At 38.4% G+C, this 27,731-nt stretch overlaps 1 protein-coding gene across 3 annotated transcripts; it reads left to right on the top strand.

Moving 5' to 3' along the window:
- On the top strand, window positions 1–27,157 carry PRKCI (protein kinase C iota). 3 transcript variants are annotated; one of them, XM_015638081.2, is made up of 18 exons: window positions 1–180; window positions 7,517–7,638; window positions 12,020–12,109; window positions 13,478–13,528; window positions 14,721–14,806; window positions 15,825–15,965; window positions 16,791–16,845; window positions 17,360–17,418; window positions 17,887–18,063; window positions 18,779–18,876; window positions 19,833–19,919; window positions 20,515–20,650; window positions 21,155–21,242; window positions 22,171–22,296; window positions 22,400–22,479; window positions 23,417–23,506; window positions 23,790–23,905; window positions 24,652–27,157. In XM_015638081.2, the coding sequence occupies exons 1-18, from the start codon at window positions 65–67 to the stop codon at window positions 24,737–24,739; spliced, it is 1,806 nt and encodes a 601-aa protein (XP_015493567.1). In that variant the 5' UTR covers window positions 1–64; the 3' UTR covers window positions 24,740–27,157. The 3 variants fall into 3 exon arrangements, with proteins under 3 accessions (XP_015493567.1, XP_015493569.1, XP_015493568.1); XM_015638082.3 differs by lacking the exons at window positions 1–180; window positions 7,517–7,638 and adding an exon at window positions 11,593–11,697; XM_015638083.3 differs by lacking the exons at window positions 1–180; window positions 7,517–7,638; window positions 14,721–14,806 and adding an exon at window positions 11,592–11,697.
- Window positions 27,158–27,731: the final 574 nt, after the last annotated feature.

Here is a 27,731-nt window from a genome sequence, read left to right as displayed (position 1 = left end):
CCCGGCCCGACCCTGTGGCTCCCCCGCTCCGAGCCTGCGGCTCCCCCGGCCCGGCTGGGGGGCGATGCCGACACAGCGGGACGGCGGCGCCGGCAGCACCATGTCGGCTCCGGGCGGCCTCGGGGGCAGCCTCGGCGGGGACGGCGCCCACCAGGTCCGGGTGAAAGCCTACTACAAGGGGTGAGTGCGGACACCGAGCCCCCGGGGAGGGCCGAGCGAGAGGAGCGTCCGAAGCGGCGCCGCGGGTATTCGGGGTACCCGGCACGGACTCCTCTGGATGGACTCCCCTGCATGGGCTCCCGGGGATACTCCTGCTCAAGCCCCGGGTATCCCCTGGCTTGTAGGGGAGGAGGGAAAGAGCAGAGGAAAAACACTCCACGACCAGCCAGCCGTGCTGAAATGGATGTCAAGTGCAGGACTGGTGTCAGGGTTGAGGGGGGAGGTCGGGTCCTCCTTTCTCCTGGGATGACCATCCTGATGAACAGCCTTTGCGCTGCTCACCCTGCTTCCCTTCATCCCCAGGCCTTGGCTGTCAGTAATAAGTACATATTCCTTCATAATACAAGCCAAAAGTCGCACTCAGTGTGTTCAGGATCCAGCTTTGGTTCTGGTCTTTCTATGCGAAGTGATGTTCATGACTAAAGGAAGAGGATGTTTGTATGAAAATTTGTTTCACGGGTTTTTAGGCTGTTTGCCAGGGACTGAGCGATTTCCAGGGGAGTCTGTGAATGGTAACCCAGATGCATCTACTGTCAATTATGCTTCTGCTGTTAAATAAAAACAAAAAAAACCAAGATACTAGGTGTCTGCAGAATGGAAATTGAATTTTGTGGGCCTAATTCAGTGTCTCTCCAGCAATAACACACAAAGCAAAAGGAATGTCCTGCCTTGGGTTCACAGCTCACTATTAAGTAGTAACAGTTACAGGACTTAATAAGTTTCAGTGGAAGGGTTGCCAGTGGTTCACTGGGCCATTAAGTTTGAGGGGAGGTGATCTAAGCAGAAAACAATGTAGGTTGCATTTTAGGATTGAGTGAACATGATGCTCTTGATAGCTTCCTTCCAGTTATATGTGTTAAGCACAAGAAATAGTGTATTACATTTTCAGTATTTACTCTATGCTATCTCTAGCTGTTTAATTTTAAGGAGAGGTATAGAAGCTACACTGAGCATTTGGTATTTGCTGCTGTGTTTGGTTGCTGGCTTGTGTCTGCTTTGGGGCTTTTCTTGACAGAAGTCTGTAGAAGTTACTGTAGAGACTGGCATAGACTTTGGCTTTAAAGGATGTGTGAGACACTGTCAAAGTATGTGAAATTTTGAGCTCTTTGTTTCACAGTCCCTTTAATCTACTTTTTCTTAAGGAAGTAAAGCTGACCCTAACTATCAGCTGGTAGAGGTGTTCATTTAATCAGACAGTGAACTAGAATGGGAACTCTTCTGGGTGAAAACCATTTATTTTTCTTCTGCTGGGTCAGTTTTAATCTTGGTCATTTCCACATGAAATCACATGGATTCTTGCTTTAGCACAGGCGGGATGTGGGGCAAGAACAGGGAGGAAGCAGCCCAGGGCTGTGGGAGTAAGGAAAAGATCTGCTACATTGCAGAGAAATGCTGGCTCATGACACTGGTAATAATTTCACAGGCACTGGAATGTTTCCTTTGAGTCCTGTCCATTGACTTTTTATCTGTTAATGCAGTTATCAGTTTAGTAATGGCATTGAGTCATAGAGGGTGTTGGTTAACCATTGTGAATACCAACAGACTAACAAGCTGAATGCCTTAGTTGCGATTTGAGATATAAGCAAATTATTCTCTCCACTTTCTTACAACAGAAAGTCTCAAGCCCCTTCTACATACTTGCACTGTCAAGTGGATATCAAAGCCAAACATTTTACCAGCACTTACCCTGAAATGACTTGGAGGCTGAGAACTGAATGCTGATACCAAAGGCAGCTTTTTCCCTGTTCTTCAAATAAACTGTCTCAGAGCTGGATCGAGGAATTAATGGGAAACAGTGTTAATCAGGAAACATTAATCTCTCCTAATTTCCTTTTAATGAAAGCATTTAAGTGGTTTGTAGAAGTTATTGGGAAAGTCTGGCTGAGAAGGTCTTTTCATCTTCCAAAAAGAGTTTCTGGTTAAAAAGAAAAAGAAACAAAAAACCACTAAGCCAACCCAACCCATCCACTTAGAAACACAGATTTGTTCTTGAAACATTTGGGAATCTGATAGTCGGGATACTTGCCTGGGGCAAAGAGCTGAGCCTGAATCCCCAAAACTCGGCTGGGTCTGGCTGGGAGCCCAATTGCTTTTCTCAGCCAAGACAAAAACTTCACACAGGACCCTTTGAAGAGTCTTTGTTTCATTGAACCATGCAGTGGTAATTCTTTATCTTAAATTCATGAAATATGTTAAAACAGGACGGAAAATTTTCCTAAAAATGATCACAGTTCATGCGAATAAAGGGATGGGGAATTCCCACAGACTTGGGAATTAGGGCATGGAGTTTTTCCAGGTATTTCATTCTCTCAGTTAAATTGTGCTTATCTTCTACATAGGATTGGTTGTTTAAAATTCTTAAAATAATGTTATGTATTTTAAAGATTCACTGTGATCTGTGCTGTGTGTGTAACAGAGGTTCCTAAGGGCGTTTTTAGGAATTCATTTTGTAACTCCAAAGATGGATTTTTGTTGATGGAATAACAAAGTGTAGCAGCTCCCAGTGTGTGGCACTGATCAGCATCTGTAATTACAACCATTTCAGCACTCTGATGATATTCAAAGTTTGCCTTTTGTCTTACCTCATTTGCTTCTTGTCAGGTCAGTACAAGAAGTTGTTACAACATACATATATTGTAGGGGTAGAGAACAGGTAGGAATAATTCACAGCTCGTGCTCAAGGAATCCTGTAGGATTCATGCTGGTTTAAAAAAGAAACAGAACCAACAGTGATAATAACCATTTTTCTGTCACAATTAGAGTTCCTAGCATGTATTGTTTCAGTGCCTGACATAGATTTTATGCTGGTTTTAGCTGAGTAGGCTGTAATGTAGGTTAGAGTTTTAATAAAAAGGGGTAGATACCAATGCTTTGCTCACCCTCAGTTTGATTTGGTTCAAATGAAGAACACACCTGACAGTCCTCTCATGACACATGTTAAACCTTCTTCTTTTCTTAATTCTAATTACATAATTACTTTAGTTACATGAGTAGAAAAAGTGTAAGGAGAAAATAAATTTTAATTGTAAAATCAAAATGTACCTCCATAAAAATTTCCAGGGAATTAATTTCTTAAGGATTCTCGAATTATTGCATAATTTCTTTTTCTTGGGCACTTCTTGATCAATTCTTCAGCACAGTGTCTTCTGTTGTCTGTTGACAATCAAGTTCTTCATAGAAGAGTGTTCAGCTTAGGAAAACTTTGAACTAAACCTGTGAATACCTTTTCTCCCCTTCTCACTATTTCAATATTTAGCTTTCTGACAATATATATTTTTTTCTAGAAAAACAGACTTGCACAGGGGAAAGCAATGCTTTAAATGGTTGTGAGTGGCAATGGCTGCACCCGACAGTACAGAAATGACACTGACACAGCAGAACTCCTCAGGAGTCCTGTAGTGGTTCATTGCAGTGAACTCTAATTAGACCTTTTCAAAAGCCTTAATGACCAGCCCAGGTGTGTGATGCATAGGTGGATATGTAGGTAACATGTATAATGTATGTGTACATTTCTCCATAAATAATATGGGATAGATGAGGCTGCAGGTGGAAAAGTCTAAAGCAGTAGTGTCTGTTCTTACAGGGTTGTTCTCTCACAGGAGTTTAAGATCAGAGTGAGAAATGAGGTACAGATAATGAATTGTGTTTAATTGTTGGCATTGATTTTGGGTGGTTTTTGTTGGATAGTTCTTTTTTATTAAAGGACGTTTCAACTCTTGGATAATTTGTAAAAGAAAGTGAGGAAAGCTGATATCAGAAAAGGTGGACAATATGGTCTTCTATTTGTATTTAAAATATGTTCTCTAGTGTGTTTAGGTTTGCCATTTGCCTTTTCTCAGTCTTCCTAAGATTTATGTTTTACTGATTCTGTTATTTGCAGGCTATTGACTCAGACAGTCCTTCTAGTAGTATGAATACATTTTCTTTATTATGAAAAATTATATTTATAATATTATGATAATATTTATGCTATTATTATGATATTTATGAAAGATAGAAGTGATAGCATGTTCAGTGAAAGTAATTCAGGACAAGTGCTGTCTTGTATATTTGCATGTTTTCTACTCACAGGTCCCTGATTAAGCCCAACTATAATAGTGCTAAAACAAATTGTAAAATTCTGGTGCTTTCATAGTAAGAGTTAATTGGCACGTCCAGATGTGGTGCAAAAAATGTGCTTGAGTCAGATTTTCTTCTAATTTCCTATTTGTGCCAAGAGAGGATAAACAAAGATATTTATTTCACCTTGGAATAGCTTTATGACAAACATGCTTATTCCAAGCAGTGTATGATCTTATCTTCATCACAAGGAAAGGCCTATTGTCGAGAATGTTTTTCCCAAATCTCAGCAAAAGAAAACGTTTTGTATCTTTAATGCAAGTCAGCAGGCTATGGTTCATATTCACTTTCCTTTGTCCCTTAATTTGGCCAACTAACTTTTATTTGAAATGAGATTTATTTTTTTTTCTCAATGGAGTTTAACTTCTTGGCTGGAGTGAATCCAGTTTTTCCTAGTGAATGCATCATCAATGTTGTGTCAGGGGCAAGAAGTGTGGAGACCCGAATGTGTAACAACAGAACCATTGTTAAAGAGTGTCAGCAGGAAATGTCGGGGTCATCAGTGGAGTTCAAATGGCAAAATAAAGCAGTAGAAAAACCTGGAACCTTTCTAGTTCCTGTGTTCTGTAGTTATTGCTTGTGGAACCTTGTTTATATTTAACATCATCTTTCTCTTTTAATGTTGCTATTGGCTAGAGTTCTCTGAAAGACTAATTAGTGTCTGCTGTAGCAGAAGAGATACTCCAAATTATTTGGTAACTGATACATATCATGCTAGTAGCCATTTAGAGGACACGCTAAAATTCTGAAATAATAGAACTTTCTTTTTTTCTGAAGGAAAACTACTAAAGGGTTTCCCTACTTAAGGGTACCAGCAAGTAGTAAGAGATTTTACTTTAGAGATATGACGAGATTCCAAGGCTGTTCAGTGCACCTTAACGTTGTGATTTTTCCTCTTTGCTGCAGTACAGACAAATCTATTTTAAGTGAACTTGCATCATCACATTTGAAAATGTTCTGAACAGATTTTGCTAATATATATATAATTTAATCTTCAGTTTTTGCTGAAGCATTAGTGATTACAGTCTCAAAAAGTGTGGTCTGTAACTTTCTGCTTTTCTGGCAGTTACAGTCATTTAACAAACTCTCTACTGACTAGCTCAATCCCAGAAACCCCTGCAATGTAAATATATATAAATATAAATACTTTGGCTTCTCAGCACTCTTCAGAACTATTTTTTTTTGTTTAAGAACATATTCCACAGTGAATATATCTGTGCTAAAATATGAATCAATGAAGGGATGGTAAACTTAGTGGAGCTGCTAAGTAAGCAGTGCCTTATTTCCTTCCCAGAAAAACAGGAAATACAGGTTAAGGCTTTGCCTCCTAATACAGGCTTGCTGTGTGGTGGCTGCCCGTGTGTCTGTGACAGTAACACACTGTCAAATCCACCTGTAGGCATTGGGTTCCCAGCTGGTGTTTTGATAGAAGATGCAAAGGGAGACCTTTGTATCTGTGAGAAGAGTTTGCTCTGTTGGATGGATGTGATTGGGGCTTTCAGATAAAGCCCCATTTTCTTTAAATGACTGTGCTGTGCCTGAATACCTGGTCCAGTTGTTGCTTGTTTTGCATTGCTCCAAACAGGAGCAATTCCTTTACCAAATCATGTAGCAGCTTTTTGACTGCTTTATTCAGATTATTGAAGAGATGATGTGTTTATCCTGGGCTTATGGCTGCTGTATTTACTGGAATCTGTCCCCTAACTAAACCTAACCCAACTGATGATGCTCATAAATCCAGAAGTAGGTTCACTGTTCTTTCACAGCTTAGAAATTGCCAGTTGATTTTATTCCTGCTGCTGCTGTCAGAGGAGCCTCAGGCAAGCAGTTTGGGTTTTGTGTGCTCCAAGTAGTTTGGGTTTTGTGTGCTCTCTGCCCCCCTGAACATTGCTCCTGTTCCATAACCACAGCATTTTATGTTAGGTCACCTTCTTGATCTCAATCTGCCCATGCACATGATGATTTAAAGATATTTAACTTGCTGCATATGTACACTTCAGTTTGGTAGGAACCTTGATGGGAAACTTTGTTGCTTCAATTATTTGTTTTAGCTCCCCCAAACAGTCCTGAGTGCTGGTATCCCCTGGAGCAAATCCAGCTTGGTGAGGTTTTCATAGGAAGATTAATCTTGTAGCTCAAACATGGAGCTTTTATGCTGTGTTTGAGGAGTGTGTTGTGAACAGCCTTCCTCCTTTCTCTAACTGTGTCTCCCAACTCCTTTAAGGGTCTGAGCACTGTCACTGATTCCCCTTTAAGGCCCAGTCAACACAGTGGGCCAGCATTTTTTGCTAACATATTAAAACCAGGTTAACTCACTTTTAATTATCACAGAAATACCCATTCTGCATAACAATAAAGCAGTACATTTCAATTCTAAGTATATGGCTGTCAACCTTCCCCTTCATTGTGTGAAGCACCACTCTTTTTTTAAAGGCACTTTGAATATTTGCACATGTCCCCAACTCTGCTAGGAAATCTGTTTAGTATTTGTCATTAATTTTTCATAACATCTACATAATCAGAATTTAGTTGGAATAGATGTATGTGTTTTTACATTTTGATACTAATAACAAAATAACTGTTAAAGAGGAAGTAAAACCAGAAATATGATTTGAACATTATTCAGACATTTGCAGCTTTTTATTCTTGAGTTTCCACTTGAGTTTTCCACACTCTTCCTACAAAGTACTTGATTATCAACAGACAACAGAAGACACTGTACTGAAGAGTTGATCAAAAGGTTCCCAGGATAAAGAAAATTAAAAAGAAATTATCCAAGAATTCAAGAATCTTTAAGAAATTAATTCCCTGGAAATCTTTATGGAGGTACATCTTGATTTTACAATTAAAATGTAAAAAAAACCCACCAAAAAAAAACTAACTACAAGATTTAATTTCTCTAATTACCTGCTGCAATTCACTTCATAGTTACTTGGGCATAAAATCTGAGTTTTTCTGAAGCAGATACCTGGGGGATTAAATGTCAAGTAATAAGAATCACTTGGAGCCCAACATTCCTATAAGAAGGGAACTTAGGTGCTTTATTTCATTTTAACATTTTGAAGGGAGCTGCATCAGGGATGGGGTTAATATTAGTGGTATATGGAAAGTGTTAGAGATAATGATTAATGTTATTTTTTGTGGAATAGCTTCTGAAGTTTATTTTTCTCTTTCTCAGGGACATCATGATAACATATTTTGAGCCTTCCATCTCCTTCGAGGGACTGTGCAGTGAAGTTCGAGACATGTGCTCTTTTGACAATGAGCAGCTTTTCACCATGAAATGGATCGATGAAGAAGGTAAATCAATGCTCATCAATATATTGCTCAATTTCCCAGCTTTTCTTTCTCTTTCATCTTTTCCTTTCACTCTGCCTTCATAAGAAAAGCTTATAAAACATAGAATCTGACTCCAAAAATAAGTTACCAATGCCTTCTTAAGTAGAGTTTACTGAAGAGGTATTTGTTTCACACTACTTACTGTGTAGCTTGCTCTCTTTCTTTATAAACCAAACAAGACTTCAGTGATTCTGAAAATGTTAATTCAGTGTTAGGAGTTCTTATGAAGGTAACAGAAAGTATTCCTTTATACTGCTGAAAATTCCCTTTATATCTTATATTTTTGAAAGAGTTAAACAGACATTAAGTTATACCAGTATTTATCTAAAATATTGATGTAATTTAGCATATAGTTGAGTTGTATGTGCAACCAAAAACATATCTCAAGTGTTATTATCAGCTGTTACTTTAGCAACCTAAAGTCTATTAACACATAGCTAATAATAAAACTTCTTCCAAACACTAACGATGTGTAGTAACTTTTCATCAAAATGCAGTGACAGCCTTAACTGAGAACACATCTCCAGTGCTTACATTATCCATCTTAAAGTTTACCTTGGATGAAAAAAGTCCATAGTCTGTTCTGCCTGTTAACAGATGTCATCCATTCAGCTGTGTGTGCACAATAGTAATTTTTTAAAGGTTATTTGTAGGTTCTGTTTTCTCAGTGGAATTAGTTCATCCCACATGTAGGTTTTGAGCTACAGCTACAACGAAGAGCCCTCTGAATTATGAGATTGCTGTGGAGTTATTTTAGCTGATGCAGTACATAAAAGGCTGCAGTGTGCAGTGATTTGTTGGCTGTGGTTGGTGTTTGCATGCAGCCATCAGCATAAATGGTGCTTATGGAATTGTTTCCTCCAGTTTCAAATTGGGCTGCTGCCAGTTTATTCAGGGTCTAAAGCTGAATGTGGAGCAAAGTTGATTTTTGGAAGTGCCATATAGGCAGGTGTGTTGACGTTTATGTGGTCTTGGGAGTCTGAGCAGGTGGGGTTTTTTCTTCTCCTCCTCATTCCACAGTTATTTATACCAGGCAGATGCAGTACAGTAAAATGAACAATGTTTATGACTGAACTGTGCAGCAGAGCTACTGGGAGTTGAACATTTACTTTATAATAAGCTGGCTTAAAAGTGTTGTTTTATCATCAGGAAGATAATGGACTCCTCACCTCAGTGGAGGAGTCTGCAGTGTCAGTCATAGCAGGAAACATACACACACACACATATATATATATATAGAGAGAGAGAGAGAGAGTAAGCATTTTGTACTGATTCATTAATTTACTTGAAGCCACAGTTTGTTCTGCCTCAATTTCTGCTCTTTAATTAGAGATAGGTTTATATAAAAAAAGGAAGGTTGCAGTTTGCCTGAACTATTTTAATGTGTAAGATTTGCTTTTCACAAGCAATACATGTTTGCTTTAATCATTGACTTACAGTTTAATGTCAATGGAGAAAAAAGTTAATCTGCCAATGAGGAGTGTGTTTAAAGCAAATCCTCCTGTTTTTATTGTGAATAATTCTTGCATGTACAATGCTTGGCTTCTTGCCAAGCTCCCTGCCTCTTCTCTCAGTGCCACTCTGTAGTGTTTTCAGTTGATATTCCTTCTAGAAACCTGTTTTGCTTTACTGGAAAATTCCTGTATCACATCCTCTTCACCAAAACTGAAGTTCACTGTTTAACAGTAGCATGAGGAAATGTGTGTGCTGTAGGCTGTACTTGTTACACTGTTACTCATGCTTTTTATAGTCTGAGAGAAGATAAGGGGTCTGGGCCATCACTACTTCCTGACTAAACTGGATTTGCCTGGGCACTAAGGTTTTGATTTGTCATGTAGTAAATGCCTTTGCAAGGTGAGGGCTTCATGTGTAACTACTCTGATTTCATAGAGGTAATGGCATACAAAGACAGATGTAATTTGAGTGGAGTCATTTCCAAAATCTTGAGATACAACTGGAAAATAAAATGAACTTGATTTGATTTTAGACAAACTTCTGTTCTTATTGTGTATGGTCAGTTCAGCTTCGCTCTGCCTCTTGAAGCATCCTGTGGGATGGACACTGGTTTTCTGTGTGTCTTCAGTCTGTTGTTCCTCACTATATAACTCAAAAGTAAATATTTTCCTATGTATCCCAGCTGTCTTTGACTGCAAAATTTGTACTACTCAAACCTGTTGAGAGAGATGTCTGTAAACCTTCTGTTCTGAGTTTACTTGTTCTTGAGACCCTCTTTTGCTTCTGCCAAAAGGAAACACAGAACTGTTTGCACAGGTGTCGGAAACAAATGAAGAAAAAGTGGTTTGTTGGTTCTCACAGTGAGTCTGAGTAAATACAATTGTTCCTTCTCCTCCCACCCTGCTCTGCACAATGTTTGTGCTGTGGGTGGGCACTGTGGTGTCCAGCTGTAGGGGGAAGTGGTTTGGTGGAAAATTACTGTAGATGGCTTCAAAGACTCGTCTGGAGGATTTTGATGTGCAGGAAAAAATAAAGACAGAACAGTGAAAATGGACCATTTACATTTATTATTTATATTTTAGCAATAGCGTAGAATGCATAGAACCACAGAACAGTTTGGGTTGGAAGGACCTTAAAGATCATCTCATTCCACCCCCTACCATGAGCAGGGACACCATCTGCAATCCCAGGTTGCCCAAAGCCCCATCCTCTCTGGCCCTGGACACTTCCAGAGCTTCTGTGGGCGTGCTGTGCCAAGGCCTCACCACCCTCACAGGAAATAATTTTTTCCCAATATCCACTCTAAACATACTCTCCGTCAGTGTGAAGCTGTTCCCCCTGTCCTGTCACTCCATCCCTTGTAGGCAGTCTCCACCTTCCTTGTTGGCTCCTTCAGGTTCTGGAATGCCATAATTAGGTCACCTCAAAGCTTCTCCAGGCTGAACAATCCCAGCTCTCCCAGCCTTTCCTCATAGCTGAGTCCTCCATCCCTCTAATCAACTTGGTGACCTCCTCTGGGCTGCCTCCAGCAGGTCCATGACCTTCCTGTTGTGAGGGAAGATACACTGGAAACAAATGCATTGTGATACATTAGAAACAAAACAAAGTCTCTGGAAAAACTTTTGTGGGTGAGTTGAACTACCTCCTGCTGCTGGTTCTACTGAAAAGCTTTAGCAGTGGCTGTATTAATGTAGATAACTTACAGTATAAAACACAAAGATAATAGTTAATGGTCTGTTGCTTGTGAGCTTTCTAATTCTGGTGTTGACTGAGGACTCAAAGCAGTAAAACTTCCAGACTGGATCCAGTTTAGCCAGGATGGAAATTATTCTGCCTTCCTCCAGTTTGGTTACTCATAACTTAAAGACACGGAAAGTATTTCTGTTAAAAATTAGAAATATGGGAAGGTTGACTTGCTGTATGGGATTGGGGCTGAAAATAAACTTCTGCTCATGCTGGAACAGGCAGAGGTAAATCACTTGTTCTTGCACAGGACATCTTGTATAGATGAAGAAGGGGGGGAACAAGTTGAGCTAATAACTAGAAGTATTTTCTTTCTTTGGGGCAGTGATGACTGAGATTCAACATTGTTTTTAAAATGTTTCAGTTACAGTATTATTTTGAAAAAGGCTTACTGTTTTAGGGGGCTAATCTTTTTATAATGTTAGTAATCTGTATCAGACACCAAAGAAAACACAGTCTTGTTTGAGATACTTTATCATCAAGGATTTGGCATGTAATTTAGTCTGCACCATCACAAATGGTCAACAAAACGGCAGTTATTTTATTAAAAAAATAAGAAACAAAGCCAGCCAACTCCCACCTTTCTTCTGCCTTGATGTACTTTCTTTAAGGGATTTTATTTCAAATAGCTGTGTGAGTATAAAACTAGTAGTTACAAATGAGAAAAGTGGGGTGTTGCACTTGGATTACATTATTTGTCAAAAGTTTCCACTGAGGTTTGAGGAGAGACTTGAGCAGCTCCTGGTGCAAGTCTTGGGAGTGCTGAAGAGGCTGTGAAAATAGAATTGCCTCAGTTCTAATTAAAAATCCTTGAAATAAAAGGTAATGATAGAAGGTTTTTAGGTGCTGGAATATAGCCTGTACCTTCTGTACTGAAATAATGTGTAACCATGCTTGTAGCAATGATGTTTTGTTCTTATAATCTACTTGCCTCTTGGGAATATCCCATATTTTTATTTTCCCTGAAAGAACTCAATATGACTCTTACTTTCAGATGTACTCTTTGAATAGTGTTAAAAACAAATTAATAGAGAATATTGGATTTTTTCTACAATAATTATCCTGGAACCAACTGTGAGGGAACTACTGAATGGTATGGAACTAACTGGGTTGAGTTTTGTGCTGTTCTGTTTTCTTTCCACAGGAGATCCATGTACTGTTTCCTCTCAGCTGGAGTTAGAAGAGGCCTTTAGGTTGTATGAACTAAACAAGGATTCAGAACTTCTGATCCATGGTAGGTGAAATTTACTGAAATTTACTGCTGCTCATGTTTGTACCTGTGAATGAGTGGAATTCTTGCCTTCCATTCCTATGCTTTTCACACCCTTCTCCCTCAGGCCTTTGCTGATCCTGTCAAGGGATGCTGATGACCATTCACTGTGCTTTTTGCTCTTCTTTATTAAATTAAGGGAGAAAAAAATATTTTGTTGTTAGTTTATTCATGAAATCCAGCCTCTTGTTTCTTCATTCATTCAGCCCAACTGCCTTCAGACACTTGCTGGCAGCAAATGATATAAGGGATAAAGTACAATTTTTTTTTTTTATTTGTTTATTTATTAGATTTGTACATTATCCTAAAGTTAATTATGGATAAGTGCTTTAGAGCAGCATCTCCATTAGGAAAAAAAAAAATGGATGAGCTCCATTTGTGATACCAGATTAATGAAATGTTTGTCTTTTCTAAAATTAGGTACCTTAGTTTTAAACTTCATGATATCATGCCCCTGTTTAATGTGTAGTTGTTCATTTTTATTCTTCAGGGTTATATGTCTATTTTGGCAGCTTCTCCAGAATATTTTTCCAGCTATTATTTGTATCTTTTTATCAGTAAAAGGTTGCTCTTGGTTTATCAGAGGTTAGAGCAGAAAAGTCATCATTATGAAGTGTTGGTGTGTTACACTTCAGTGTCTTAACAGGCTCCTTCTCTTAAAAAGATGCATAAAATCTAGTTTATCATCAGCCCATTTGAAAGGGAAAGACAGCTTTCTAGCTTCCCACACAGAGTTTTAAAAAGGGGAAGAATATAATCCATTTGTTGGTACACTTCACTGCTTCTGTGCATATCAAATTTTTTATCTGCACATTCTTCATTAATTTTTGTGTGTGATAACTTCTGAGTAAACTGGCACCATGACTGTCTGTCCACATTCATACTTCTCTCTGATGGTTACCAATCATAAAAGATGGGTAGTGTTACTAAAGCTAAATAAATTGTGAAAATAATCCTAAAACTTACATAGTCAAGATCCTATGTAACTGTCAGGACACTGTCATATTAAACATTCATATTTGGAAATCTTGACTAACTGTGAAGATTGGCCACACGAGAAACCAAAATCATTACTTTTTCTAATTATTGTCTAGGAAACAGCTTCATTTATTCTGCTTTTTGCATATATTTCTCATGTCTGTCCTTGCTATGCCAAGCAAAAGGGCTTAGTGGTCGTTTTCAGCTCACCTGTTCTTAAAGAGGGTGTTTTTCAAGTGCAATCAGTGCTGTTCTCTAGATGATTGAATGCCTTTCAGGAGTGTTGTTTTTAACCCAAAGATTTATTTTCTGTCTGAAATGAAAGCTAATCAGAAATTGATGTCTTTCTTGCAGTATTTCCTTGTGTTCCAGAGCGGCCTGGCATGCCTTGTCCAGGAGAAGACAGTAAGTAGGCATTCCAGCTAAGAAATACAGAAAATTAGATTTCCTGTTTTAGCAGATTTTTGATGTTGCTTGGTTTGGCATCCCCCACTTAAGAATATTAATAATGCAAATCTGTAAAAAATCAAATATTTAAAAGGAATAGGAAGTCTTGCTAAACTTAATGTTTGTCACTTCTGAATCATGGTTAATAAGCATTTCACATTCCTATTAACTACCCATGTCAACTCTGCTTTCCTTGCTTTTGCCTCTTCTATCATGACAATTTTTTATCCTATTCCTGTCTTTTGGGGAGCTGCCAAATTGCTGGCTGACAATTGTGAGCAGAGGCTTGTAACCAATGATAATGACTTGTCTTGTCACTATTTACAGATCTGTGGTTAATTCATTTGAAATTGATGTTTAGGTGCTATCAGGAGGATTCTCCAAAAACCTCTATTGTGTTAACTAATGTTCTAGACTTTAAAAGGGTAATTTCCCCCCAGTCTTAAAATTTTATAAAAAAGAGTGTGTGTGTGTGTGTGTTTTGCACACAAGCATCTGTCAGCTTGGTATCCAAATCTCTGACAAATCTAAATGTGCATGTTTAAAAGTTAACTTGGGCAGAATGGGTAATGCTGGTTATCAGAAAAATGAGGTTGCAGACTGAATCAGAAAGAGATTTACAGCTCAGTGTAGTTTTTCATATCTTAGTTTTCAGTGACATGCCTCAAGTAATGAAAAATAAAGTAATAGTTAAAAAAATGAAGAAAAAGAAATAATAGTGGCAGCTGAGGATTTAAAACACTGGAGGATTTGTCAAGCAATCTTAAAAATCAGGACATGCTCCCAATTCACCTTCCTTCCTCCTTTCCCTTCCCCACAGTTTCTCCCTAAGTTGAGCTGAGGTATATGTATACTTTGCACACAACTGCTTGTATTGTTTGGGTAATTTACCTTCTCTTGACTCACTGTTCCTTTTAACTTCAGAAAAATAAGAATTAACTTTGAGTTGATCAGGGTATTATACTTCAAATTTTCTCCAAAACTTAAAAAAAAAGTAAAAATGTATATATTTGGAACATTCCTCTGTTTCTGCAAGGTGCAGGAGTTAAAGTTTACTCTGCAAGTTATTCTACACAGAAGCCTCCAGGACAACATGTTGTAGTTCTGTTTTTGTATTTGTCTGGATATAATCCTGTGTTTTTCCTCTTAGAGTCCATTTATCGCCGAGGCGCCCGCCGGTGGCGAAAGCTCTATTGTGCAAATGGTCACACTTTCCAAGCCAAACGATTTAACAGGGTGAGACTCTTGTTGGGTGCTTAAAGCCATGATACAGGGATGTCTTATTTTCATAATGATGATGCCACTGCCTTGAAAAGTTATCAGATTTATTCTCATTTTTGTTGTTTTGTCTATATACTTCTGCTAATCCTGTATCTTCAGGAAACTTAAGCAATATTAAATCATCAGGAATTTGAAATAGAAAAAAGCAAGACAAATTGGTTGCAATTCACTTTACATATACTCTGAAAGCATAAAGTCAAAGTTCCTGTGTTCCTTTAAAATCTTCCTGCAGGGCAAACTGGAATGTATTAGATGGCTAAAAGTAGATTTTCAGTCAGCTTCTGGGAGTGAAATGGTCTGAACTTGCTTATGATGCACAGATTTTCTTTCATGACTTTTAAAGGAGAAAGCAGAGATGTTTCTCTCCAGGCAGCCTGTTTCTGGTGCCATGTAATCGACTGAAAATAACAAACCATTCAGAATGTTTTCAGGAAGCAAGGGTCACATATAATTAGCTAAGGACCAAGAAGGCTCTGCTGTGTTTGAAACCAGCAACAGCAAAAACCAAACCCAAAACATTTGAGTAAGTCAGGTTCCTTGACAGCTTCAATAATCTTTCCTTCTTCTCTAAGCTTAGTGTATTGTGCGCTTAATGCTTGAGATCGTCTCCACTAAACTTCATCTTGAGCATCCTCATGTCTAACTTCAGCTTTTTTATTGTTGTTTTTTGACCTCATCTGGGTAAAATGTTGTCAAGGCACCACAGTTAAATCAGTTTCCACTCTTGCCTCCATAGGCACCCTGTTTTCCTGGATCTTTGGAGTTGTTTTGTGAATGTCCTTCAGCAAGTGGCAATCTTCCCATTCGCGTTGTCTGGTTGCTTAAGGTGTTGAAGCTTCTGCTCTCCTGCCTTCCTCTGTAAGGACTCACCTACAGAGAAATGAGGAGATGAGCTTGGTTAATGCAAGTGTGGCTGGATAGTTTTATTGTCCAGTTTTGCTCTTTAATGAGTTTTGTTGGTTTCTGGTTGCAGAGAGCTCACTGTGCCATCTGCACTGACCGGATATGGGGCCTAGGACGCCAGGGCTACAAGTGCATCAACTGCAAACTCCTCGTTCACAAGAAGTGTCACAAACTTGTCAATATTGAATGTGGCCGACACACACTACAGCCAGTAAGTGAAACTGTCCTGATAAATTGTCTCAAAAAAGCTGCAACCGACCAATCAAACAAATAAAGCCCCCCCCCTCATTTTATACTGTTGGTTTTCAAACAGCAGCCTGCAAATAATCTCAGTAGCTGAAACATAATTTTTATGGTTACCATGGATTTTTCAAGAAAGCTTGGAATTCACTGAGCAAAATTGCAACTTATAGCAAGACAGGAGTCCAATCTGCACATCTGACATTATTTCCCTGGTCACATATAAGCATATAAGGGACATTGCATAGCATGTATATATATTCACACTATTTTACATCTTCAGAATGGATAGGTGGAGTAAATTCTCTATATATCTGATAGGTTATTGGATTACTTCCATTTGCAGCAAAAGAGTATGAAAAGCAGTAGTTTTGATTTTTCTCCCAAGAAATTCAATCATCCTCAGTTCTTAAGTCCTGAGAAAAATTGAGATTATTACTGCTTCTGGTTTAATAAAACAGGCAGCTTCAAGTCCATATTTTGGGAATTCTTTTGACTAATAGATATACTGCTGAAGGACTGGGGTTTTCTATCTCACTTCTCATTTGCTGTATTTCTTTCTCTTTTGTACCAAGTTGTCACTTCTGGAAACATGTCATGACTTCCAGAAAATAGGGAAAATAAAAGATGCAGTTGTTTATTTCATTGTGTATGTTTTAGTAACTGTGTTGACTAATCAAATTAAAAAGTAGCTAGATTATATTCCTCAGGGGTCATTAATTTCATTTTATTGACTCTAAAATAATGTGTCTGACACATGGACAGTCTATTACAAAAATCCTGTCTATGTTTGCAGGAACCAATAATGCCTATGGATCCATCATCAGTGCATTCAGATAATGTAGAAACAGGTAAGATCAATATTTTTTTCTTTAAATTACCATAAGTTGCTGAAAAGTGAACTTTGAAGTAAAATTATTTTAAAATCCCTTCTTTACTTTTTCATAGAATAAGAAAAGTGAGACATCTTCTTAATGCTAAGGGGGATATAAATATAAAAATTCCAGTTTTCCACATCTTACCACTTTCAGAAACTTGACTAAACAAAGAATAATTTATGCTGTCAGTTACATTTAGTAAGCTGAGTACTTCAAGTGCCCTGATCAAGCAAAAAAAACACAAACCAAACCCTTAACAGCATTAGCAGAACTTCTGCTGTAGTGATGGCCAAACATGTTTATTCTTGTGGCAATCAGTGATGGTCGTAATATAAACCTATCAGTTTTGAATACTTGCAGTAAAACTGTTTTTATTTTTTTTGATGTTGTTATTTTACTATAGAGAAACTGTTTCTCTGATTGTGGAAAGGCAGAAGAAAGTTCTGTTGTGTTGCATGAGTTTAATAAATTTTTCTTGCACCTCCAGTGATACCATACAATCCCTCAAGTCATGAGAGCCTGGACCATGTTGGTGAAGAAAAAGAGGTAAAATATCCAAGCTAATTCTGTACAGAGAATCACAGAGTATCTGAAGCTGGAAGGAACCCAGGAGGATCTTCAGAGATCCTAAAGCCTGTGTGTCTCAGTTTCAAGATTTTAGTAGTTTAATTTGGCACAAACTGAAAATTAGCACAGAGGACACATTTGGGTTGCTCCTGAGATGTGTGCATATGTGTCTTGCGTGCTGCTTTATTTGGACCTTGGGTTGAGATGTGCTTTGATTTAGAAAGTGTTCCAAATTCTCCCAGTTTGGTTTGTTAATATCTGCCAAGTCTCCTTTGCCTCCTTTGTTTCCCAGCACATTCCTTTCCAGGACAGTACAGTCTTAAGATAACAAATGTTAATTGAATTACTTGTTTATATTAATTATGAAACTTTGTTTGAAATGCTGACTTTTGCAGTTGCTGACACTGGCAAGGTTGCTTCCTCATTTCAGTGCATCTTCATCCACAGGCAATGAGCATTAGGGAAAGTGGCAAAGCTTCCTCCAGTCTGGGCCTGCAGGATTTTGATTTGCTCCGAGTCATTGGAAGGGGCAGCTATGCCAAAGTGCTGCTGGTTCGACTGAAGAAAACTGAGCGCATTTATGCCATGAAAGTGGTGAAGAAAGAGCTCGTCAACGATGATGAGGTGGGCAAGGTGTTCTCAGTGAATTGAGCAGCTCTTCCAGACAGCTCCAGTGTTCCCCAGGAGGTGGGAGCCAGGTCTGGGCTGCAGCATTTCAGTCAATATTCTGCATATGGTTTCTTGTACTGCTCTATAGGAGGTTCACAAGGCAGGTGGAGTCTGATTTTCGTATGTTCCTGTCTGGGTTTTTGTTACAAAGAAATCTCACCATGTTATTTTAATTGCTTGTTAGATCAGACCCCCATCTTAACAATTTTTGCACAGTGATTAGTGAAAACATGTCAGAAATTGTACTATTAAACTGCTAAAAACCTCTTGTTACTGAGGATTTCCCTTGGGTTTCTTTAGGCTACTCTGAAAACATCAGAGTGACTGTGGCTTGCTGTCCACATTTTGCATTTATTTCTCAGTCTACCATTGATTCCTTCTGCATTTCTTGGTGCTACTTTACATTTCCCTGCACCAGTTTATCTGTTACACATCGGTGTTTTCATTCCCAAGGTGGTTTCACAGTGAGGCTAAGAGTAGAGGACATTCAGGAAATAAAAAGTATGCTATCAGCTATTGCTTCACATTTCAGAGCTATAGACTATTTAATTTCTTGCAAGTAAAACAAGGACAGCAAAGCCCTTGAATGTCTTTCTGCTAATTGTCATTAACACTTGACCTAAGAAGTGCAACAGTTCTTTTCTGAATGTCACTTTTCTTTGAAAAATAGGATATTGATTGGGTTCAGACAGAGAAACACGTCTTTGAACAGGCCTCAAATCATCCTTTTCTGGTCGGACTGCACTCTTGCTTCCAGACAGAAAGCAGGTAAAGGTCATAAATTAATAATAAAATAGTCTTATAAAAAATATTTCATCCTATCAGGCACCTCAAAGGCCTAAATTTAAAACATAAAACTTCATAGCATTTTGTGCTCCAAATGCCATGTGCATCTAAGGTTTTCAGATGGGGAAAATGCAGAAGAATGTGAAGTACTGGTAGATGTGGTGGGAAGGATTCTGGACAGGAAGGGAAATGCAAGCTAGTAGGAAAAAAAGGATTGAGAATATTTGATAGAAAACGTAGAATGGAAAGGAAAAAAGGCTTGGGGAGATGAAATTCAGAAGTACGCAAAAACTGAGGAATAATTGTCTGAAACTTACCTGGATCCTTGAAGATGAATCTGTGTGCAAGACTCAGAAAAGAGAATCTGAGTTTTCAAAAGGAAAACCAAGGAATAGAGATGAAAGTTATTATTTTTCTATTCTATAGAGTAATACCTTGAAGTACATATAAAATCCGGCTATTGTATATTTAAACAGTATCCCTGCTGTTTTGAAAAGGTGACAAGCTAATGGAGGGAAGTGAGAAGAAAGAGTATTTGTAATATACTTACAGTATTAACCACAAACAAAAGAGACTAAAAGGATGAGGAAGGAAAACTAGACTTTTAATTATTTTTTTTTTGGTATGGTTTGTGCATAGAAAGGGATGTGGCTTTATACAGTCACTTGTGTAGTAATGACAGGCAGGGCCTGTAATGGATGAGGAATATGGGAAGGATTACTTACATTCCTTCAACAATTCAGGAATTATCTAGAGTAATTTTGTATACTTGATTTTGAACTTTGGGAGTTTATTCAAAGGAGGGGAAAATGGTTAAACCAGCCACGATGCCAGAGATGGGAGGAGTGGAATGGGCATTGTTCTATAACAGACCTGTAACATCTCACACCTCTTTCAGCCGTGCACACAATCATTTGTAACAATCCTGTGTGTTCCAGGTTATTCTTTGTTATCGAGTATGTCAATGGAGGAGATCTGATGTTCCATATGCAGAGGCAGAGGAAGCTGCCAGAGGAACATGCAAGGTGTGTCTCATTCCAGATTTCTTGCATCAGAACAGTGATTTTTCTGACACAGTGCAGCAGTGCAGAGATTATGAGGGATGAGCCAGCAAATCCTGTCCAGATGTTAAGGATTTAAGAAATGTGAAACTGCATCCTCCTTTTGCTGCTGCAAGCCACCATGTTTTTGTTTCAAAAAGGAATTGTAATAGGAAGCATGTAGATGTTGTTTGCATTGGCATTACTCTGTATGACTTCAGTCTGCTATTTTTTTCTAGAAAAACAGTTTGTGGTATTTTTTTTAATGTCTAATGATATCAATGTGTTTCTCATACAACAACCACTACCAGCTGTCCAGGCAAATGCTGAGATCTTGGTGCATATGCTTAATCTCAGATGGTGAGATAAAAGGGATGATTGCAGGAGACATTACTATTAACTAAAAACGATTTTTCAAGTGCACAGAAACATTTATATGATTATAAACAATTTGCCACTTCTCTGTGAGAAAAGAATAGAATATTTGGGATTATGTATAGAAGATACCATACTACAAAGACTGTGTTATTGTGCTTTGGGTTTTGATTACTTGAGTAATCAGTATTTCTTTCTACACCAGGTTTTATTCTGCTGAAATCAGTCTAGCATTGAACTATTTACATGAGCGAGGGATAATCTACAGGGATTTAAAACTGGATAATGTGCTCCTAGATTCTGAAGGGCATATTAAACTCACAGATTATGGCATGTGCAAGGTAAGAGTTAGTTTTTTGCTAACCAGGAAGACCAAGAGTTAAGAAACCATTATAAATTAAAAGATGCAGAGACTTTAAAAAGTGAAATTTCAAGGTCTCTCTTTGTACACAGTGCACACAGGCTGTATATTCACTTCCACATGTAGGGAAAAGGCAAATGCCAGAGTGAGTCCATGGACTACACTTACATATACTGTTTATGTTTTCATAAAGCTGCTAGATCAACTCATCTGGGAGGTGTTGGCTGAAATAGTGAGGATAAGGTGATTTCTAAAGAGGTTGAAATTATCAGTCACTTGCTCCTATTTGGATTCTTTGGCACTGCCCATTTCCTCTGGGAAAACTTGTCACTGCAAAGACACTGGAGCACGGCTTTGGCTTTGCCATGGAATTGCCATAATGCTGGTTATTCAAGACTTAATTAATTCCAAGTGAAGCTCTTAGCAGAGGAGTGTGGCATCTTCAGTTAATTGTAAAGTATTTTCTTCCCATCTTTTCCTAAAGGAGGGTCTGAGGCCTGGTGACACAACCAGCACGTTCTGTGGGACTCCAAACTATATTGCACCTGAAATTCTACGGGGAGAGGATTATGGTAAATGGAATTTCTTGTTGCCTCTTATAACTTTCACCTTGTCTCTTCTTATTTGCATTGTTTAAGCAGCAGAAAGTAAAAATCTCCATTAGACACAGGATCAGTCTTAATTCAACATCCTGTCTGAAAAAGTAAATAAAGCCTTCAAAGGAAGAGTAAAAAAATCACACAAAGCAAATGAGATACTCTGCATTGCACATTTTAAATTCTTTTGAACAGTCTTGAAGAATAGCTTGAGTCTTCCAAATTTATTATTGTTTATGGCTATTTTAGATACTACTAATGATATATTTGCAGTCTGGAGTTGTGTTTGGTTTTGGAGCTTTACATCTGGCAGCAGTGATGGATTAGATACAAATTCATTGCAAAAGGCCTAGATAGTAGATGTCCCTTTACATTTTATTTTTTTTTAATCTATCATCTTATTTCAATCAAATGTCTCTTTCATACTGGCTTCAGATACTCCTGCTTATCACAAGCTTTCTAGCCAGCCAGACTGTATCAGCCCCAGCCTGGCTACTGGGATTTCCTTTAGCAGTGAATAGTAGGGGAGATATACTTTGCTCCATGAATGACTGACTTGCTGCTATTAAGACTCACACAGTTCCTCTTTGGTCTTATCTCCCACCCTGGATAATGCACTGTTGGTTAGTAATGACTAGGCTTAAATATTATCTAAACCTTTGTTAAGGGCTTAACACCAACCTTTAACCTCTTTGCATTTCCTCTGTACAGCATCTCCTCCTGTTGTGTACATAATGATGCACAGAGTGTCTGCTGCAGTCGTTATCTCTCCTTTATTCAGCTAATTGGAAAGACTGGCAATACTTACATTTTTGAACTCATTCTTCTCTGTCTATTTTTAGCCGCAGAGGTGTTGGTATTTTTGTGAAATATCTCCAGTGGTGTTTTCTCTCTTGAATTCTAGGCTTCAGTGTGGACTGGTGGGCCCTTGGTGTGCTGATGTTTGAGATGATGGCAGGCCGGTCGCCGTTCGACATCGTCGGGAGTTCTGACAACCCTGATCAGAACACAGAGGATTATCTCTTCCAAGGTAAGTACCATGAGTGTTCCTACACTTTAGTGCTTTACTTCTACCTAACCTTGAAACTAACTTCAAAGATGCAAGGGCTGATAGGAACCTTGTTTTCTTGCAGTAATTTTGGAAAAACAGATCCGAATTCCTCGATCCCTCTCTGTGAAAGCAGCAGGTGTTCTAAAGAGTTTCCTTAACAAGGTAAGAGCTGATGTACTTCATCTGCCATATACAAAAATAGTAGAAAAGGTGAGAGCCTAAAGCAGGATTTCAGTGGAGTTGGGAGCCCTATTCTAGATACTTCTCTTAAAATCTGAACCTCCTGGTTCTCAGGCTGGGATTATGAGTAAATTCCAAAGTGAAAGGCATAGAAATCCTCCAAGCAATTTTTTTAACCTGGAGAATTGAACAAACTTACCAGATTTAGTTTGGTTCTGAGAGAAGCAGGTTAGCAAATCACTTGGACAGCTTCTGATGACTTCCTGGGGAGAGATGCAGAGGCAGGATGTGCTCACTGCTTGCTGGGGGCTCTCTAGCCTGAGAGTCAGAAGGTGTGGTAGTGGATGATGAGTCCACTTTTGGCTTTTAGTGAGCATTACGTGAGTGAGAAGAGATACAGGAGAAACCAGATTTGGCTAAATTATTCTAAGAATGTCACACCATTCACTGCACACTGTTACAGCTTTCTGGTAGTGTGTGCATGTTTGTACCCACAGATGGAATTGTCTTGTTAAAATAAGCTTTCCACAATATTTACCAGGAACTGCAATTACTGCCCCAGTGTGATTTCCTGGCATAATCTGTTCAGGGGAAGAGCGAGGGAAGGTGGGGGGAAAGAATCAAATTCATTAGTAATCTAAGCAAGCCTGCTCTGAAACCTATGGTATGTTTAACAGGTCTGGATGAAAATGAAGAAAAACAGCATAGTCATTTATATAAAATTTAGTTAAGGGCTTCCATATATCCCTGACTGTTTCAGAGGGTAAATTGGAGCAGTTTCCAAAATAAATAATGCTAATTTAATTCTTCAGTGTTCCTTGTAACTGTGGTGTTTCATTTCTCATGGGATTTTAACATTGGCATTTTATTCATGTGTAGGCTGTGGCATCCTTTTAGAAATATTTCCTTCCTTGCACAGGATCCAAAGGAACGCTTGGGCTGCCATCCTCAGACAGGATTTGCAGATATCCAGGGACATCCCTTCTTCCGCAATGTTGATTGGGATCTGGTATGTGAATGCCCCCTGCCTTGGCTGAGGCTCTTTGCATACAGTGTAAAAGTTGTTTTGAACCTAAGAGAGGACCTTAAGCTCAGAAACATTAAGCTCTTAATTTGTGTTTTACCAGAATACACAATCTTTTTTCCCTTTTACAAACAGTAAGTGCAGTAGATTATTAGAATGATTGTAGAAAGTATAAAAAATAAACTTAATGGTAATCTTCAGCTTTGTTTAAAAACAATTCAGTAGGTTGTAACTCATTCTCAGTGTGACTAAGTGCATTTATTCTTAGATGGAGCAAAAGCAAGTGGTGCCTCCATTTAAACCAAATATATCTGGAGAATTTGGTCTGGATAACTTTGATTCCCAATTCACCAATGAACCGGTGCAGCTCACCCCAGATGATGAGTAAGTAATGTAGAATTTAAGCAGTTCAGAGAAGAGAATATGTTTTCTTTTACTTGTTTGGGTGTGTTTTGTTGTTAGTAGTCAGGTGAGATTATCCTGAATGAAAAGCCTTTATAAATGCATGATAATGTGCTTGATTTTGATAGTGGATTTGTGGTTCCTTACCCTTGAGACACCCTGATTTGGGATGAGGAGAGAGGGACCTTTCTAGTTTGATTGAGCCACTGCTGTTCACATTTTAGGAATTTTTATAGGGTTTTATATTACATTCACATAGCATGTAAACATAAACAGTATATATGAAATGTTACCTTGTGCACCTTAATCAGGTCTGAAATCCATCTTCCTTTATCTCTTTCTAAATTCAGACTAAACTTTCTAAACTGTATAGTTTAGAAGTTTAGCAAAGTTGCTGATGCAGGTGCAGTATCCAACATATCCTAATGTTTTCAGGTCCTTACAAAATGGACTGTTTAGGGCAAGTTTAGAAACTGCAAACCTTGCAGACTGCTTTGTGGGAGAGTGAGTGAAGCCCAGTCATTGCTTTTGAGGGGTTTTGTGCTTTGGTACCATTATTTGGGTTAAAAAAACCTACTGGTAACAGTAAAGGTAGAGAGGGACAAAAGAGGGAAGGGAAATTTTCTCAGTTGCAGTCCACTGAACAGGTTTAAATTTTAAGTCAAACTATCAGTTAATGTTACCTTTTTAATTTTGCTCAAGTAATGACTGTTCTTTAATCCTAACAGTGATATTGTGAAGAAGATTGACCAGTCTGAATTTGAAGGCTTTGAATACATAAATCCTCTTTTGATGTCAGCTGAGGAATGTGTCTGAATTCTCCATTTCTGAACTGTGCCAATTGTTACTCCATTTGTTTCTGCATGGATAAACATCTCTCCATTTGGATGCACTTGCATAAAATGAGTAACTCAACTCAACATCCTGCCCTTGCCACCTAGTGTGAATTTTCTTTTTGTATTGATCATTGTCCAGGACAGTTGTTATGCTGTACCTTTAGCTGCCAGATTTAAAATGTTAGAACTTACTAACAATTTTGCCAAATTTGAATTTTAATACAGGAGTTGGTCTCTGGGGCTCCTGACTGAACAAAGGGTCTGGCTGTATAGTTTGTCAGTACAGCGTTCTGAGTGAGGAGAGTTCTCCAGTGCTTAATGAACACAAATTGCATCAGGTGATGTAATAAATTATCCTTCAAGGGTTTCAGATTTTTTCAGCAAGATGAGTAAGAACTTACACTTCTGTAGTTCCAAATCTCTTCTCTCTGAACATCTGATTTCCCTGTTCTAGACATAGAAATGAGAGCTTTGTTCATGCCCTTCAGACTGAAATGACAGCAAGGAGAGCAGGTATTTACACTGAATAGGTCAAGACTGGCTGCTTTCATGGGGAGTATTGATCCTACCCTGAAGGAGACTATTAATTCCATATCAGAACTGGTAGACTTTGCTCCAACTCTCACACTATGAATTGTACACTGATACAAAGAGTGCCTTTCTAGCCTGGCCTTTTCAGTAAGGGTTGGACACGGCATCAAGTGTCAGTTTAATTAAAGAATTCAATTAACTCTTTGAGAAGTTAAAATCTGTACAGCATAATTCAGCAGTAATGGGCAGCTAATACAGAACCTCATACTGTTTATTGCTTTTGTACTTGCTGTCTTAACTGCATCAGAGCTGCACACGGTACAGCCACAGCCTGGGAAAGGATGTCGGTTCTTTTATAATCTTACTGCCACACTGCTGGGAATGAGTTCCACTTTGCCAGTGGAAAAAGCATATCTAGAATAAAATAGGTGCTGTCCACAATGACTCCCTTAACTTCTGCCCTTAGAGATGGTGATCTGTACTTACAATCAAACCTGAAATGTTGGTATCAGGCTCAAGGAAAGCAATGGAAAGAATGGATCAAACTAGGACTAAGAGGTGTGTTTCTTACATTTCATATTAGTAAGTAGTGTAATATACAGCACAGATAATTCTTACTTTTAATGCTAAAGCAATAGTTATGAATGTGTTGGGCTGAAGAAATGCCAAATGTACCACTGGGGTTTTTTATTATTTTGGGGAAAAGGGATTAAGAGACACTGATGAGGAAAGGAATCTGTGTTATGTAAGAGCCGTAAGTGAAGCTAAGTGTCACTGAAAACAGATCTGAGAATCTGTAAGCACAAGTTGGCAAACATGACTTGAAGCTTTTAGTAGGCTTTTGCTTGGCCAGTGTCTTTCCATGAACATCCTTGTATGGCAACAGTAATTTCATAGCACAAGTTTTCTGGTGTATGTCTATTCGCTTCCATGTCAGCTGCAAGCAGAGATTGCACAAATCCACACTGGTGTCATAGTATGAGATTTAGTTCATGTTTTTCTTTGCAATGTGAATAGGAAACTCTAGTATTGGGCTGAGTTTTCAAAACTGGGAAGTGATTTGAGGGGCTTCAGTTTCAGGGAAGTGCTGAACCTCATCACTGTTAAAAAATCAGGTTTCCTTGAATTCAAGTTCCATCTTTTCAAATGTAAAATATCAGTGAACCTTCCTTTAAAGAGCAGCTAATGGGGTCATATGAACTGCTCTACATACAGTTTTAAAATGGTGATTTTTAAGCCTCTGACTTCTGCACCCACAAGATAAGTTTAAACATCAGGGCATAACTGATATTAAACCTGGGAATCATTTAAAGCAAACAAGAAAAGCCTTGTCTCTACAGTGGCATTGTTTCCTACGAGGTATTAAGGGAAATGGCTTTATGTAAGGAAGGACATTTCTGCCATTCATCATAGAAGAGTAAAGCAAAATTTATGTCACAGAAAAAAAAAATACTTTTTCTATTTACATATCTAAACATTAAGAATGTTGCAAAGTGACAAATATCTTAAATTACTGTAAATCCATTTTCAAACTTTAATTTTCTCCAAAGTGCCATGATATTAACTGTTATTTTTCATTGTTAAGCATACAGCAACTGTCATAAATATTCAGAAGGGACATTGGGTGTAAACAGTCCAGTGCAGTAGGTTTTGTTTTTCGGAGAACGTGTCTGCATCAGAAGCATGATGTATTTATGTGGAGTAACCTCCTTTTTGTATACGAGTTAGATTCCTATGGGTGCTCTGCTAGTTAATATTGTCACTACTATTTTCCTGTTTCATATGGAATATGGTCTTGAGCATTGTTGTGTAATCATTCCCTTTATTTGTGCACACTTTTTACTTTAAATAAAACATTTATATTAGAGCTCGGTGTGTTAAAATTTCAGAAATACTGTGAAATGCTGGTCTTTTCTTGGTACCATTATATGACCCTTTTAAATTTTCCATATCCCATGGGAGCCTTGTTCTAATCTTTTCATTTCTTGTAGAAAATTGCACTGGGATAGGCCACAGCAACCCAAGAAATGCCTTTCTCACCCTGCATTAACCAAACATGGCTGAGAATGCAGGTTTTGCTCCAGCATCATTCCCCAGCCTCATCCTCGTCTCGTCCCTTGGAAAAATACTGTTCTTGCAGGTTCTGTCTTTCCTTCCAACACCAGTGATGAGACAAAAGCAGTGAGGCATCAGTCCTTTGCACAGAGACAGAAATCTTAAAAGAAAATACAAAATGCTACTTTAGTCTGCTCATCCAAAGGCCTCTTTCAGCTGGAACTCGTACAATGTCATCTCAGTCACCAGAGCTGGGATTTGGAGTTGAGAGCAACGCTCTCGTCTGCTGCACTTACTTCTGCATGATTTATTTCTTTGTTTCTTCAACTCCTCCCATGCGTTCTCAGATTTCTGACATAGAGGGTGATGGCACTTAGCTCATACCC

The sequence above is a fragment of the Parus major genome, chromosome 9 (assembly GCF_001522545.3).
Source record: "Parus major isolate Abel chromosome 9, Parus_major1.1, whole genome shotgun sequence".
In the NCBI taxonomy this organism is placed as follows: Eukaryota; Metazoa; Chordata; class Aves; order Passeriformes; family Paridae; genus Parus; species Parus major.
The sequence above is the reverse complement of the archived record's forward strand: the minus strand, read 5'-3'. Positions and strand labels throughout refer to the sequence as shown.

Excerpts from the sequence above, each read along its gene's own strand:
- PRKCI (XM_015638081.2), top strand. The coding sequence starts at position 65 with ATGCCGACACAGCGGGACGGCGGCGCCGGCAGCACCATGTCGGCTCCG. Across the intron at positions 12,110-13,477 it reads TTCAGAACTTCTGATCCATG|TATTTCCTTGTGTTCCAGAG; the intron begins GTAGGTGAAATT and ends TCTTTCTTGCAG. Across the intron at positions 18,064-18,778 it reads AGCTCGTCAACGATGATGAG|GATATTGATTGGGTTCAGAC; the intron begins GTGGGCAAGGTG and ends TTTGAAAAATAG.